Source organism: Mirounga angustirostris, unplaced genomic scaffold (genome assembly GCF_029215605.1).
Source record: "Mirounga angustirostris isolate CCGP_5_RB_7025 unplaced genomic scaffold, mMirAng1.0.hap1 SCAF_9, whole genome shotgun sequence".
Classification (NCBI taxonomy): domain Eukaryota; kingdom Metazoa; phylum Chordata; class Mammalia; order Carnivora; family Phocidae; genus Mirounga; species Mirounga angustirostris.
The window spans coordinates 53,637,791-53,655,002 of record NW_026991717.1 but is presented as its reverse complement, the minus strand read 5'-3'; the positions used below and the strand labels follow the sequence as shown (position 1 = coordinate 53,655,002).

Genomic DNA, 17,212 nt, shown 5'->3' with positions numbered 1-17,212 from the left:
TAATTTTGCCTTATACTTGTTTTCCATAGAGAGGATTTGTTTATCTCCTTTCTTCATCAATGTGAGAAGTCTTGCCCTGAAATCCATTTTTATGTTAGATAAAACTGTGTTTATCAAGCAGGTATTTATGAGATACCAGCTTGTTGGTTGGTAAAAAATCTGTTTCATAGGTTGCAAATATTTGGGAAATGTTGAGTTAAACAAAATTAAATGGGGTTCTTTATTATAGGACTTCACAGGGTCATGAATATGCCAAGATACATTGCACATCTGTAAGAGCGGGGCTGTGAGTAGAAAAAAAGTATGCAGCATTTCCCACTTAATTTAGCCACAGAATACCTTTTACAATGAATTTCTTTTAACAAGAAACACTGGTAAATGTTAGGACAAATGAACTGCTTAGACTTTAGGATAAATTTAGGGATTAGTTTTAGTGGAGATGGTCATCAATGGGTACTTTATATTCTCACAGATTATTGCCAGTAGTGGGGAACTAATAACCAGATGTTCTTCTAGTGTGTCTTTTTTCTCATAATTCTTTCTCTGATTCTGCTTTAATCCCTGACACTCTCAGCTCCCACAAATCCCATTTCTGAGGCAAACGCATTTAATCTATCTTGACAGAGAAGGTAGAGTTGGGACCTGGATGGACCTCTGCGTTCCTAGTTCCTTGCTTCCTTCCTAAAAAGGTTTTAATTTTCCTTATGATTATAAAAGTAATATATTATCATTTTAAAAAATTCAATAAATACCAAAAAGCATAAAGAAAAATATACAGAGTAATCATAATTCCACCATCCTAGGCAACCACCTTTAACATTTCGGTATTTATGTGTCCAAATATTTTTCTATGTACACCCTTTAAGAAATGTAAAATGAGTGCTTATTAAGTGTCAGGAATTGTGCCAGGTGCTAAGAAAATGGTGGTAAACACTTGATCCCTGCCTTCAAGTTGCATTTAGTCTAGTGGGGAGAAAGACATTAAATAAATCCAGCAAATAATTTTATACTTACAAATTGTGGTAAGTGTGAGATTGACATGTATTTTGTCAAAGACAGACTTAAACCATACATACATTTTTTTTTTAAGATTTTTATTTTTTTGACAGATAGAGACAGAGAGAGAGAGGGAACACAAGCAGGGGGAGTGGGAGAGGGAGAAGCAGGCTTTCTGCTGAGCCAGGAGCCCGATGCAGGGCTCGATCCCAGGACCCTAGGATCATGACCTGAGCCAAAGGCAGATGCTTAACGACTGAGCCACCCAGGCGCACCCCCCCCTTTTTTAAGAGAGAAATCGGGGGAGGCACAGAGGGCGAGGGAGAGAGAGAATCCCAAGCAGGCTCCACACAGGGCTCAATCTCACGACTCTGAGATCATGACCTGAGTTGAAATCAAGAGTCAGACATTTAACCAACTGAGCTATCCAGGCACCTCCATACATACATATGTTTTATAACCTGTTTTCTTCACTTACATCAACGTATCATGAATATTTTCCCATGACAATAAATATAGATTCTGCACTAGAATTGAGAATAAGAAAAACATGCTCCTATCCCTGAGGGTTTGGTTCTAACTGGGGAGAGAGACATATAAATAGATCATTTCAATTCAATTTTAGTAGGGGTTGTATAAGGTACAAACATGGGGCAGGGAAGGCTTCATAGGGGAAGTGACTGCTTGAGTTCTGTTTTAAAGGATAAATAGAAATTTTCTAGTTAAGAGTGGAAGAATATACCAGGCAGTCAGCATGTGCAAAAACATGAAAGTTAAAAGCGTGGCATAATTAGAGAACCGTTGGCAGCTTGATATTGCTAAAACAAAAAAATGCTAACCTAAGCTTAGTAGGGTAGAATGCCAGAGAGGCAGGCAATGGGAAAGCTACTAAGGCCTATGTCCCCTGGTAAGGAGTTCGCATTTATCCACTTGACTATTTTGAACTGAGAATAACATGATCAGATTTCTGAGATAGAAAGCTCTCTCTGAAGGGTTGGCTGAAAAGAGAAGAAATTGGTGATAGTGGGTGATAATTAGATTTTCACAATAATCCAGGACAGAGACGGTGGCAAGGGAAACAGAGCAATTGGAGATGTATTAACCATGTTATTAGGGGTAAATGGAAGCAAATTAGCTGGAGTAGGAAATCAGAATTATCGGTGAGAGCTGACAAGAGCTTCGCAGGTAAAACATGACCAAATGCTAAACTCAAGAGCAAAGGGATGAAGAAAGCTAACTGGAGTTTAGAAGTTGAGGGACTTAGGAATAGGAATAGCATAGACTAGACTCCCCTGGAGCCTAGGGGAGAGTCTGGCTGAGGACACAGGTGAGATCTGGAGCCATGGATATTTGTATGTCCTTGGAACTCCCCTTTCACGTGGTTGCCAGACACATTCCCTGGACAGCATGACAACCTTGCAGTAAGTGAGCATGAACAACTGTTGTTTGTCTTTAATGGTCCCATCAAGTGAAGGCACAGATTTTTTGGGAAAATGTTCTATGAAAGAATGATTCCCTAGAGATACATCTTGAGAAGAAGTGGGCTGAATTCTCTGTGGTCACGCGGTAGAATCTAAGACTTTTGGAGTGAAAGCTAACATGTATGTATAATATATTCCTGAAGAAATAGATTGTAGCAGTTGTTTCTAGGGAAGGGAAGTGGGCAGCTGGGAGACAGGAAGAGAGGAAGATTTTTCTCAGTACCTTTTATACATTTTGAGTTTTGAATGAAGAGAATTTAACATCTATTCAAAACAAAAGTTTTGAAAAAGGAAGCTGAGGAAATGCAGAAGAAAAACATTACCTTTTCACACATCTGTATATATTTCCAAGTGACACAGTCCTGCTTGGAAAGTGGTGGGGCTGCTGATATTCATGTGAGGAATAAATTAGTTTGACCCACTGCAGTCTTAGGACCACCGTACCTTCTTAAAATGTACTGAGACATTTCTCTGCCCTATTTTCACCTCAATGAGAGCCACCTTCCTCCCTGACTGGAAGAAGAGAGGAAATCTACTTCTAGAGGGTTTAATTTAATAGGTTCAATCCCGTCATTCTGAATGAAATTACCTGGGATAAAGGTGGAGATGGGAAAAGGAGAACGAAGAGCCCATATTTAGAGAGAAAATGGACAGTCTAAAATTACAAGCTTCAAAGAGAACATCCATATCCCTTTCATTTCATGGCAGGACTTGGAGCCAGAGTCTATGAACAGGAAGCCACAGGCAACCTCTTCATTGTCAATCCATAAAAATAAGGGGAAAATGCTCCAAGCTCAAAGTCTAGATTTAGGACTGCAATTTCAGTTCTGCCCCTAAGGTTGTGTGACCTTGGTCAAGTGGTTTCCACAGCCTATTATATCAGTATCCTTTTCTGTAATATTAGGTGATTGGATACATGGATGACACCCAAATTTCTTCCAATTTCCACATCCTATAATTCTAAATCTTAGCAAGTCTTGTTATATAATTCTGTAGCTTTTCCTACCAGGCATTTCACTTCTGGCTTTTGACATTTGTTTCTTACCTCTATTATCAACTTCTAGCTTTGCAAGATGGAACCTAGAGGAGGAATGGTAGAAATTGGTGGGGCTTCAACAATCTTTGTGCCCAGATCACACACTGGGTAGAAAGCTCTGGAAGTTGTTCCAGCAACTTCTCCTTCATAATCAGGTCAGTTGGAGATAATTTTGTCTTTTTCCCAAATTTCTCTCTTTTCTAAGAACTCTTCTGTCTTCTTCTCTTGCAACCATTCATTTTACCCCTAAACTCCTTTTCTGTTCATTGGCCTGTATTCATGTATCAATGACATGACTGACTAATACATATAATTACTTCAATAAATAATTGAGTACCTACCATGTACTAGATAGTTTTCAAACTTTTTGGTCTTAGGACCCCCTCTGCATGTTTGAAAGTTATCAGGGAACTCCAAAAGCTTTTGTTTATATGGGTTATATCTAAATATATTTACTAAATTAAAAAATAAAACAGAAAATTTTGAACTATTAATTAATTTTAAAATAGCAAAAAATAGACCCATTATATGTTAATAACTTTAAAAAGACGAAAAACAGCTATATATTCAGAACAAAAAGAATTAGGGAGAGGAATGGCACTGTTTCACAATTTTGCAAATCTCTTTACTGTCAGGCTTAACATAAAACAGCTGGATTCTCATGCCTGGTTCTTGTTGCTTTGGGGTTTGTATTAGTTTCCTGGGGCTGCTGTAACAAATTACCACAAACTTGGCTGCTCAAAACAACAGAAATATGTTCTTTTGCAGTTCTGGGGCCAGAAGTCCTACATCAGTTTCACTGGGCCACAATCAAGGTGTGGCAGGGAAGTGCTCCCTCCAGATGCTCCAGAGGGAACTTCTCTCCTTGCCCCTTCCAGAATCTGGTGGCTCCTCACGTTCATTTGGAAGGAATGAAGCCAGTCTCTTCCCCTATCTCTGCATCAACTGCTCTTTTGTGTGCTGGCTAATCTCCTCATGCTTCTTTTTTATAAGGACATTTATGATGGCATGTAGGCTTCACTGGGATAATCCAGGATAATCTCTTTATCTCAAGATCCTTAACCCAGTCCCACCAGCACAAGTTTCACCATTCACCGGTTTCAAGGCTTAGGATGTGGACATACCCTTGGGAGCCGTTATCAGCCGATTTGATGTTTATGAAGAAAATCTGGTCTCACACAGATACGCAGTTTGGGAAAAAAAGAGTATTTTTATAGCCTTTTCAAATAATTGTGGATATTCTTCTTTAGTACAACACCAAAATTCAACAAGAAATAGTCTCTTAAAGGTTTGTTGCAATGTGGAATTTGAAAACATATCAGTGAATTTTTCTCCTGGGTTACATTAAAATCACTGGGCTATAGGCACTTTAAATGATCTTTCGTCCATTCATAATTTTATAACATCATGCACTGATCATTTGGAAGATACTGGTTCACTGAGTTATAAAGATCTTCCAAATGCGGACACATTTAATTATATATGATCAAAAAATAACATTCATTAATACCACCTCCAATCTTAACAAAACAGTTCTCACATATTGGGAAGTTATAAAACTCCTGGTGGTAGAAACACATTCTTCAAAACTGTAATTTTCACATGAAAGCTTAAATTTTATCAGTGGCAACAAATTCAGTTATCTTCCTTGAAGTGACAGACTTGCTGTTCATTTTCAAGAAAGCTACTGTTTGTTAATAAATGAAGAAAAGTGGCTGGTTCAGCTTTCAAGTCAAACGAGTTCACAAGTGCTTTTCCCTGAGGAACCCTGGTTGTGCATCAGAACTGCTTGATGTGTACTTCCAGTTTAGTCACACACTGTATTTAAAAGGAATGTACTGGGGCGCCTGGGTGGCTCAGTCGTTAAGCGTCTGCCTTTGGCTCAGGTCATGGTCCCAGGGTCCTGGGATCGAGCCCCCCCAACCCCCCCCCCCGCCCCGCATCTGGCTCCCTGCTGGGCGGGAAGCCTGCTTCTCCCTCTCCCACTCCCCCTGCCTGTGTTCCCTCTCTCGCTGTGTCTCTCTCAGTCAAATAAATAAATAAAATCTTAAAAAAAAAAAAATAAAAGGAATCTACTGAGAGGTCGAGATTTAACAAAATTAAGAATTCTTATTGCTTTATTAAAGATATTCTAAGGTAAACTGGCTTTCCCCCTCCCCCAATGGGAGTGTATGGTGATGAAGAGTACAATTTGCAGCCTCTGCCTTGATTTGTGCCAAGATGCCAGCAGTTTTGCCCAATTTTGCTTTTATACCATTAGTGCAAATATTAGCACAGTTGTTCCAGGATAAACTTACTTTAAAAAAATTGGTCAGTGAAAAAAAAAAAAAAAATTGGTCAGTGCTCTATTTCAGCACTACTTGTGTTTATTGCCAAGCATTTTATAAAAGATCTTTAAGTATTAGTGCTGACACTGGATAGATACAAGCAAAGCAACAAGCCTAGCTTACATCTCATCTATGTTTATATAATTTTTTTGTTCATCTTCAAGGAAATATAATTTTGCAGATGAGATGTTATCACAGACTTTACATTTGCAACTAAATTTCTTTTTTTTTTTTTTAAAGATTTTATTCATTTATTTGACAGCAAGAGAGGGAACACAAGCAGGTGGAGTGGGAGAGAGAAGGAGAAGCAGGCTTCCCGCTGAGCAGGGAACCCGATGCGGGGCTCTATCCCAGGACCCTGAGATCATGACCTGAGCTGAAGGCAGACATTTAACCAACTGAGCCACCCAGGCGCCCCGCAACTAAATTTCTAATTTATTGAGCTACTGCATCTATGGAAAGTAGCTTGGCCATGATTTCTTTGATGGATTTTTCATCCAGCAGGCATTTCCTGAGTAATGTACAGGCTTTATTAGTCTCTCAGTTATCATTTGCCCTTTTGCAGCCAGTGCAACACAATAATTTAACCTGTACGATGCTTCAGTGGGTTTTTCATTTCTGGTTTGAAAAATAACAAAAACGCTCTGACTTTTAAAGAGCCTACTATGTTTAAAACATTCAATTCCCTTTCCTTTCTTACAGTTTCGCCCAGATTCTTCCCTTTACCTGAGTCAGAGAATCCTCTGATATTGAGGTCAATGTCATATTTTTCAGCATCTTTAGATGTGGGAAGATTGAGAAAGCAAGTCTTCTAATCTCCCTTTTGTAAGCCAACCAAAGAACCTAAAGTTAAAAAGGGTAGAGACAAAATTTTATTTTGAATAAAATATTAAATTCTAAAAGAGTAACAGTTTTAAATAAAATTTAAACGTCTAGAAACTTTTTCAATAAATTAAAAATTATTCTTGCAAAGCAAGTCGACAAAACGAACTTTTTTCTTGTGTTTCTTCATAGGTGCAAGGACAGTTTAGGGATTTCAAAAAGCCATTTATTGGGGGGGGTGATTGATGGGGTTACAGAGATTGGGTATAAGGGAAGATAGCTTGTAAGAACAGACTAGAAGTACTAAGGAAAAACAGTTAATCTCTGAAAGCGCACATGTTTATACCCTAAGCCTTAGAAGGTTCCAGAAAACAGAGGAGTACTCAAGCACACGTTTCACCAGCCAACAAAGCTCTTAAGTCAACTATCCTCTTGAACACTTCTCTGTATACTCCTTAAAGGATGAGAGCGAAAAGAGCAAACATTTAAGTAGTATTAGGCATGGAGCTTTGACTTCGTGGACCCCCTGGAAGGGTCTCAGAGACCCTCAGAGGTCCCCAGACCGCATTTTGAGAACCACTGTACCAGGTTCTGTTCTAGGTAGAAGCTGGGGTAACAGCAATGGATAAACTATCCCCTCCACAGGGAGACAGGGTATTTCTGTAGCGGCCACTGCGATCAGCTCTGAAATGAGAAAGGACGGAGCGCCGGCTGCGAGTAGGGCAGGAGCACCCAGCCTCGTCTGCCGCGCAGTCGGCCGGGGCCGGGGGCGGGGGTGGCCTCGCGACCACTTCCTTCCCCTTCCCGACTGGTCCCCCAATCCCCGGAGAGGAGGGGTGGTTAGGAAGCGGCAGCGACCGCGACACCCCGGCGCGAGGAAGCCGCGGGACAGCCGCGCACTCATTCGACACCGCCAGGGTAACCAGCTCCCTCAGGGCCCGGGCCGCCCCGCCCCTCGGGGTGCGGGGGGAGGGGGTGGGGGCGGATTGGCCGCAGTGCCGCGGCCCGGGAGCGGAGGCCGAATGGGGGCCAGCAGTGTGCGCCTCCCGATGCGGTCTCGCGCGGCGCGGAGGCGTCTAAACGGAAAGGGAGACCTTGGGGGGCGAAGCGTGAGAGGGACCGGGCGTGAGACGCCGGGGTTGCCGTCGAAACCGGACCGTGCGGTACCTCTGTTCCTCCCCCGGAGGTCACCACCGCGCGCCGGCGGGCTAGCCGCCCTTCGCCGCGCGCACTCTCGCGCCCTCGGGCGGCCTCTCTCGAGAACGACACTGTCCTTGTCCACGCTGGACGCGAATAAAGATTTCTTCTTCAAACAAACAGGAAGTGTCTACGGAGGCCGGGCCGGCGGCTGGGCAGGGGCCGGGCATGAAGCCGGGCGGCGACCAGATCGCGGGCGGTGGCGGCGGCGGCGATGAGCGACATAGTGGAGAAGACGCTGACGGCGTTGCCGGGACTCTTTTTGCAGAACCAGTCGGTTGGCGGGCCGGCGGGCGTCAAGACGTCTTTCTCCTCGCGGCTGGGCGGCCTCGTCCGCGGCATCACCGCGCTAACCTCCAAGCACGTACGTGCTCGCCGGGCCGGGAGGTCGGGGGCGCGGGGCGGAGGCCCCCCGCGCTGGGAGGCCCGCGTCCGGCGGCGAGCCCCCGGGGCCGGCCCTCCGGCGGGGCTTACGGACTGCGTGTGTGTCAGTCGGTCCTTGCGTCTGTCTGGAAGCGTCACTTTCCTTCCCGGACTGACAGCTGGGAGGCCGAGTTTCCACAGTTGGCCGTGGCACTGAGTCATTATTACCCGGGGCTGGTCTCTTTGATCTTTGAGTCTCCGTGTGTTTCCTGAACGTTGAAGTGGAAAAGTACCAATACGTATTCCATAGGTTGTTCGAGGATGAGATGAGCCCTCAAGCGAGTGAAAATACCGAGAGCTGTGGGAGTGTCAGCATTGTTTACCTTCTACAAAGTTTCTTTGCAGCTTCTTTCTCTCCAGTTCTTTCACACACCGGAACAGACCCTGCCCTCTGAACCTGTTGTTCAGCGTCTTTGGGGAGCTTGAGGTTCTTAGGTTAGACCAACCGGGTGGGCAAAGAAAAAGCGTTAATTCTCCCAAAATGTAAAATCTGTTATCTCAGCCTCAGATGGGCTTTGAAAATGACTAGTTATATTAGAAAGTACTAAGTTTCCACAAACTTTGATAGTTGAACGGATTGTGTAAGATACTTCGTTATGTCGTAATTTGCTCAAAAGTTGATTTATGAAAGAGGTTATGTGTTAGACACTGACGAAAAAGAGTGAAACAAATTTTCTTTTCCCCAAGGGATTGGTCCTTCATCTTGGGCTTAAGACGGGTATAAGCAATATACAATGACATATAAGTGCCCAGAGGGAAGGAATGACAGGGAGAAGGATTTTCTTCAAAGTGCCCTTGGGGTTTAAAACATTGTTTTTAAGCTGAAATAAGATGATGCTCTGCTGGATGCTGTATTTCTGCTTCACATTCAGAAATCATTATTTATGGACATGATACTGTTTGTCTTAACATTTTGTCCTTTACTAATTTCTGTGAGATTCTGAGTGAATTTTTTTTTTAATTATTTTTGGTCTTAAATTGCATTTGAAACTGTACATAAGATATCTAAATGTGGCAGAACCTCCTGAGTAGTTCTTGAGTAAGCTACCTAATGGACATCTGCTGATTCAATATGTAATTTAAAGATAGCATTATGTTAGCCAAAGATGGGGCCAGTATTCAAGTGTGCTAAGGAGATGAAATTCAATGCGGGCAGTAGAAGTAATCACATTGGTGTATTTGTTGTGTGTATGAGAGAGAGATGAGAAGTGAGGAAAAGGATATGAGGAATAAGGAGAAAACAAGAGGGAAGAGTATAGCTTAAGGGAAGAAAACTGATTCCTATTTCTTCCTTCTTTCCCTATTTCTCTTTTCTATGAAGACTTTTTACTTTATTTATTTATTAAGATCTTTTTATTTTTAAGTTACCTCTACACCCAATGTGGGGCTCAAGCTCAGAACCCCAAGATGAAGAGTTACATGCTCCACTGACTGAGCCAGCCAGGTGCCCCAGGACTTTTTACTCTTAAAGGCAAGGTGTGAGAACGTTATCCTGGACCAGTACATGAAAAATTTCTTCTCTCTCCACCTTTAATTCAAAACAAAGCAAAACAAAACAAAACAAAATATTTTCTGCTAAACTGTCCTTGAGGGGACAGTAATTAAGTGAAGGAAAGAGGAATGGTGGATTATTCTTTCCAGGAATGACTGGGAGGGTTTGGAGCAATGCCTTTAGGCTAATCTTAAGCACGTAATTTTTAGAACTGTCCTTTAAAATGATGTTTTTTTTGTTGTTGTTGAAAGTATTATGAATTATATTTTTCTTTTTAAGAAATACTGTTATAGTTTGAAAAAACCATTATTCGTGCTTTTAAATACTTTCACTTTTTTAGGAGGAAGAGAAACTAATCCAGCAGGAACTGAGTAATCTGAAAGCAACTGTTTCTGCTCCTACAACAACACTGGTAAGTTTGCATAGTCAGTGCCAGTACATTTTATATTTGAAATCTGGTCCACTATGGAGTCTGTAGTGGCGTCTAATTGATCAGTTGCTAAAATCTAATTTATCATAGTCACAATCAGTTATGGATGGTAGCAAGTCAGACATCAGCTTAAGCTTTTTATTATTGACTGGCTGCACCAGAGCAAGATTTGCTTGAGTGATGTCAATTCAATGCCAACGTGATGATAATTACATAAATGTGGCAATTCTCATGGGACCCCAGTGCTGATCTTACTGTTTTAATGTTGTGCCCTGGGAAAAGGTTACGATATATCCTTTAAGGTAATATTTTCAGTCCTGAATTGGTATATTATAGATCTCTCATTTTACTCTTCTACATCTTGGAATATAGGTGAACGAGGTAGAAGAATGGTGTTCTTGCTGTAAAACAGTGTATTGCATAACAGCTAAATCAAGTTCCAGTTATTTTAGAACTTGAGTTCCATATAACTTGATTTCTCAAACAGCATTCTTTTAGCAGCTATTTAGTGAGTAGCCACTATATGCAGACCACATAGGTCCCTACATAGTTAGATTAAGATCTAAGTTTTTTCCTTTAAATTTTCATGTGGTTTCATATAATGAGATTTTGCCAAGCGACATTATTCAGCTAATATGTAGTGAGTGCCTTCTATGTGTAAGTCACTGTGGGAGTATTCTCCCTCTTCTAATAAAAATATAGGGGTGATCATCATTTTGCATGAACACAATAGTGTACATAAATAACATTTCTTCTTTGGGGGGTTATTTTTATTATTTTATTATTATTTTATTATGTTATGTTAGTCACCATACAATACAGCACCAGTTTTCGATGCAGTGATCCACGATTCATTGTTTTCGTACAACACCCAGTGCTCCACGCAGTACGGGCCCTCCTTGATACCCATCACTGGGCTAACCCATCCCCCTACCCCCCTCCCCTCTAAAACCCTCAGAGTCTTGTTTCTCTGAGAAACCCTTGTTTCTCAGAGTCCATAGTCTCTCATGGTTCATCTCTCCTTCTGATTTCCCCCCTTCATTTTTCCCTTCCTTCTCCTAATGTCCTCCATGCTATTCCTTATGTTCCACAAATAAGTGAAATCGTATGATAATTGACTTTCTTTGCTTGACTTATTTCACTTAGCATAATTTCCAGTCCCATCCATGTTGATGTAAAAGTTGGATATTCATCCTTTCTGATGGCTGAGTAATATTCCATTGTATATATGGACCACATCTTCTTTATCCATTCATCTGTCGAAGGGCATCTTGGCTCTTTCCACAGTTTGGCTATTGCGGACATTGCTGCTATGAACTTTGGGGTGCATATAGCCCTTCTTTTCACTACATCTGTGTCTTTGAGGTAAATACCCAGGAGTGCAATTGCTGGGTCATAGGGTAGCTCTATTTTTAAATTTTTGAGGCACCTCCACACTGTTTTCCAAAGTGGCTGTACCAACTTGCATTCCCACCAACAGTGTAACAGGGTTCCCCTTTTTCCACAACCTCTCCAACATTTGTTGTTTCTTGTCTTGTCAATATTTGCCATTCTAACTGGTATAAGGTGGTATCTCAGTGTGGTTTTGATTTGAATTTTCCTGGTGGCTAATGATGATGAACATTTTTTCATGTGTCTGTTAGCCACTTGTACGTCTTCTTTGGAGAAGTGTCTGTTCATGTCTTTTGCCCATTTTTTGACTTGAACATTTTTAAAGTCTAAGAGAATGTATATATTTCCTTTTATGATCATAGAAATATTTGGACAAATGAAGCTCAAAGCATAATTAATCTGATATATTTATGTGTATATATGTATATGTGTGTGTGTTTAGATATGTATATGTGTGTATATGTATGAAATCATTGTGGTATTTATTCATGATACTTGATAGAAATGTTAAGCAGAAATGGTATCTCTCCTTTTACTTTGTTTGATTTCCATTTTTTATAATTGACACATCTGGAGAAATAAGATAAATAGGTAGAAGTTAGGGAGCCAGAGTTTAGAAGGAAGATTTTGTAATAATAATGGACATCCAACTCTGGGCATGCTTTTTTTTTTTTTTTTTTAAGAGAGAGAAAGCAAGAGAGCATGATAGGGCAGGGGCAGAGAGAGAAGGAGAGAGAGAATCTCAAGCAGGCTCCACGCTCAGCATGGAATCCCTTGCAGGGCTCCATTCCATGACCCTGAGATCATGACCTGAGCCAAAATCAAGAGTCAGATCCTTAACCAACTGAGCCACCCAGGTGCCTCTCTGGGCATGCTTTATAGTCTGTTCCTGAGGTGGTTGGGTAGAGGTTGCATGACAGTTTGTTAGAGAAATTGTAAAAAAAATTTCTGCTTTGGGGAATGGACTTTCTTCTCTAAAACTAGGAGAATAATAATGTATGCAATATAATTTTAATTAAATAGATCTCATAATGACCTTTGAAAGACTCTGAGATAAAAAGTTACAAAACTGGGGTGCCCGGGTGGCTCAGTCGGTTAAACGGCTGCCTTCGGCTCAGGTCATGATCCCAAGGTCCTGGGATCAAGCCCCGCATCCGTCTCCCTGCTCAGTGGGGAGCTTGCTTCTCCCTCTCCTGCTCCCCCTGCTCACTCTCTCTCTCTCTCTCTCTGTCAAATAAATAAATAATAATAATAAAAAAATCTTTTTTAAAAAAAGTTACAAAACCAGGGATGATACTTAATGGATTAGATGAATACTTTCACTCCTTATTGATGTGGAGGCCTTTTTTTTTTTTTAAGATTTTATTTATTTGAGAGAGAGAGAGAGCATGAGAGAGAGCATGAGTGGGGAGGCAGAGGGAGAGGCAGGAGCCGACTCCCCACTAAGCAGGGAGCCCAACGTGGGCCCCGATCCCAGGACCCTGGGACGTGACCTGAGCCCAAGGCAGATGCCCACCGACTGAGCCACCCAGGGTCCACAGATGTGGAAGCCTTTGAAGAAGAACTTCCAGTATCTTTTAAGCTTGTTTTTTTCAGTATTTAGTAGTCTTAACATACTAATGAATTAACTTTTATTACTTTAAACATAAGTGACCTGAATTTTGTGTAATATACTAACCCTAGGTAATTTTTAGATATTAAAATAGGCTGTGGGCTTATTTTGAAACACATTTTATTTATATTTTTTATTTATGATTAAAATTTGCTATAAATATTGAGAATGCAAATATTACTATGCTAATAAAACAAGTTGTAGAATCTCCTAAAACAACTTACTAGCTTGTGTTGTAAATATTGAAAGACCCAGTTAAAAAATTAAATATTGGAATAGTAATACTATTAATGATACCATGCCCTTCAGTTCCTGATAACTGAGAGTTATTTAAAAAGAATGCCTGTAAAACAAACTATTGCATATTATGTACAGCAAAATAAATCTGAAGAAAGTTTGGGTGCAATTTGGTTTTTAAATGTAAAAATTATTTTCTTTACAAATGATTACCAACTTTTGGGAATTTTATGGATGTTTTCATTTGGCAAAGTATATTAAAATGATGTGCTCCAATCTAGAAGCCAAGTCATATTACGATGGGTGAAATTTTGTCTGAAGACCATGTGTCTCATATTATAACCAAATTTTACACAGGGACGCCTAGAATTAGAAAGAGCTATAGTTGGGGTGCCTGGGTGGCTCAGTCAGTTGAGTGTCCAACTCTTGATTTTGGTTCAGTCATGATCTTGGGGTCGTTAGATCGAGCCTGGCATTGGGCTCCATGCTGAGCATGGAGCCTGCTTAAGAGTCTCTTGCTCCCTCTCCCTCTGCCCCTCACCCTGCTTGCGCACATGCATGCTCTCTCTCAAATAAATAAATAAATCTTAAAAAAAAAAGAAATAGCTACAGTTGATTTATTTTATAATGTTGCCACTAACAAGATGTTAAAATAATTTTACTATAATCAGTACTTTTGGTAAGCTAAGTTTTGGAGCAACTTTTATTTATAAAATTTGACTTCAGGTTATGAATTTATAATATGTGTATGTTTTATTTCTTCAATGCCAGGATTAAGGGATTTCCCTGTGAAATGATTGCAACATAATTTTAAAAAAATCAAAGTATTCTATTTATTTATGCAGTTACTGGATATTTTGCTTTGCAGAAAATAATGAAGGAATGTATGGTGAGACTTATATATTGTGAAATGCTTGGATATGACGCTTCCTTTGGCTACATACATGCAATCAAGTTGGCACAACAAGGAAACCTTTTAGAAAAAAGAGTAGGTATGTATGTGTGTAAGATTTTTATACTTAATGTTGCCCTTAAAGTTCCAGCAGCTATGTAAAATCAATGATGGTGGGTATATAGTGTGTTTTTAGAACACTGCCTTGTAATTTCCAAAGCTTTAGGAGAGAACACTTCAAAAACTCAAACCTATAAGTGAAATCAGTCTTACTGATCCATAGCATTTTGGAAATTTGGAGAAGATTAAAAATTGCCTGTTTTTGTGATAGTTAGATGACTATCTGTATTTGTCAAAACTCATTAAGCCATACACTTAAAAAATGAGTGAATTTTCTTGTGTGTAAATTATACCTCAATAAAGCTGATTTTAAATTCTGTCTGACCTCATCAGTTTAATGATCAAAAATGTTTCTTTATAGAATTAAAAACTATAATTGACTTGAATAATTTTAAATATACTGTTTTTAGTTTCATAAATGTTAGCTGTGAGGATTAGAGGTATCTTTTAAAAAGTGTTTTGTCTCTTTAATCAACCTTTAGGGCTATTAGGAAATATCCTTTAAATCAAGGACTTAAATCTTTTACTCACGTAGGTTCAGCTGTGTATCAGAATTCAAGAAGGAAACATGTGAGAGTAATATAGGAGTACAACATGTTCTTTATTCAGAGGAGTTGATAGTGTCATGTTTCCAAGGACCAGCATTCTTCACAAATTATATTCACCTCTGTCAGATGATGGGGTGGGGGAGGGAGATATTTTGGTAAAGATTCTGAGACTAGGTGCACCCAGTATTCTATTTATTGAAACTCACTCCACTCTTCTAGATTTGTTGTATTCTTCCCTTCAAGGGGAATGTCCTCTGGCATCCTGTCTGTCCCTCTTTGTATTCCAAATCAAGTTTTAACTCTTCTGTGATCACTTGGGTGGCTTTTACCATCTGTCATCTTATGGTGTTGCCTTTTCATGTATTAATGTTTTAGCTCTCGAACTAATTCTAAGATCCCTAAAGGCACGGAAATTTTGAAAACAATGGTTGGTGCTCTAATTTTTTACAGCTGTTGCTATGTTGTGCTTCTTAGACTTTCATATAATTTTTTTCATTTTCTACTCAATTTAAAAAATATATAAAGTGTTATATTTTTCAAAAGTTAAGACCTTATAAAAAGGTTTAATCAAAGAAGTCTCACTTTTATCTCTAGCCGCCCTTACCAAGTTTGTTCCTTACTCCCATAGGTAACTATTTTCATTAGTTTCTTTCTTTTTTTTTTTTTTAAAGATTTTATTTATTTATTTGAGAGAGTGAATGAGAGAGAGAGAGCATGAGAGAGGGGAGGGTCAGAGGGAGAAGCAGACTCCCTGCTGAGCAGGGAGCCCGATGCGGGACTCGATCCCGGGACTCCAGGATCATGACCTGAGCTGAAGGCAGTCGCTTAACCAACTGAGCCACCCAGGCGCCCGATTTTCATTAGTTTCTGATTAATCTTGCCATTGTTTCTTTTTGTAAAACAAGCAAATGCACCTGTATATTTGAACGTGCTCCCTTATACTAAAGATAGCATGGCTATATAGATTATTCTACACCTTGTTTAGACATCTTCATACTTTTATACAGTTGCATCATTTTCATTGGATGGATGGATAGGCCATAGTTTTTACAGGGCTCTATTGGTGGACATATGGGTTATTTTTTATTTTTTGCTTTTGTAAATAATGTTGCAGTGAATAACCTTGTACATGTGTTATTCATAGTTATAGAAATTTTAACAGAGACCTCAGAATCATTTTTATTGAGATTTATGATCGTAGGGAAATATTTTATTGCCATGCAGAGGGACATATATCTGTAGGTATCATGACATTTTTTATGTGTGCTAATGAATAGAAGTTGTTTTTTTTAAGATAGTATTTAAACCTTCTGTATGTCTTCACTCTGGTGCTATTGCCTCTTCAGCTCTCCTGAGATTTCTAGGAATAGCTTTGGTGCTTTCTCTGATGGAGACACCTTCTTATTTTTTATAGGAATATTGTTGAATAAAATACATTTCAGTACATTAGATCAGGTATTATGTTAGGTGCTTTATCTTGCGAGAGAGGAGAAGACTGAGGCTCAGAAAGGTTAAGTCACTTGTCCAAGGTCATACAGCTAATAAATGGTGGATCCTGAATGTAAACCCAAGTTTCTATAAGTCAAAGCTTGTGTTCTTATCCTGTATGTCACTCTTTTATCTCAAACATATTCCATAATCATAGTCATTATTCTGTGTCTTCTGGAACCTTTTCATCTTTTGAGTCACCAAATATTCTCTCCCCTGTATCCTGAGTGTCAAAATAGTTAGGATATTTTTTATAACAGATAGAATTAAGGTTTTTTTTGAGATGGTCTTTGAATTTGTTTATCTTCTCATACCTTGATATTGGTGACTTGGGTGTGGGTGATATTATAGCTGATCACATGAGTGCTCAGCAATCTGATAAGACTTAATCTCTTTAAATGCTCCCTAGGGTTTTTCTCAATTCTTTCTTGCCCCTGGGTATATTCTTTTTTCTTTCTCATGCTGCTACTTCTTGGTTGTGAGAATAGGTAGTTTCTAACAGCTTTCCCATGATTCCCAGCAGACACACACACACACACACACACACGTGTGTGGATAATGGTGGGCACAGTTGACATTAGAATTCCTAATGAGAGGACTGAAAGAATTGGGAAGAATGGAAAACAATGAGGGTGGAAGTCAGGGAATAAGACCTCAGTGTAGACTGTGTGGAGAGACAGGACAGCATAGGTATTAAAATATGAGCTAACTCCTACTGA

The 17,212-nt window shown here is 39.8% G+C and overlaps 1 protein-coding gene and 1 long non-coding RNA gene across 2 annotated transcripts in view; one reads left to right on the top strand and one right to left on the bottom strand.

Annotated features, from left to right (window-relative positions):
- Positions 1-1,110: 1,110 nt before the first annotated feature.
- Positions 1,111-7,893, bottom strand: LOC123861217 (uncharacterized). The gene is made up of 3 exons (XR_006794989.3): positions 7,757-7,893; positions 6,567-6,683; positions 1,111-4,681 (listed from the first exon to the last, which is right to left on the bottom strand). It is a non-coding gene; the product is annotated as an uncharacterized LOC123861217 (long non-coding RNA).
- Positions 7,176-17,212, top strand: part of AP4E1 (adaptor related protein complex 4 subunit epsilon 1) — a 57,075-nt gene continuing 47,038 nt past the window's right edge. Inside the window, exons 1-3 of the mRNA XM_045900080.3 lie at positions 7,176-8,223; positions 10,115-10,186; positions 14,314-14,437. Of these exons, the coding sequence (XP_045756036.1) occupies positions 8,074-8,223; positions 10,115-10,186; positions 14,314-14,437 (346 nt within the window). The 5' untranslated portion in view covers positions 7,176-8,073. The remainder of the gene's footprint in view (positions 8,224-10,114; positions 10,187-14,313; positions 14,438-17,212) is intronic.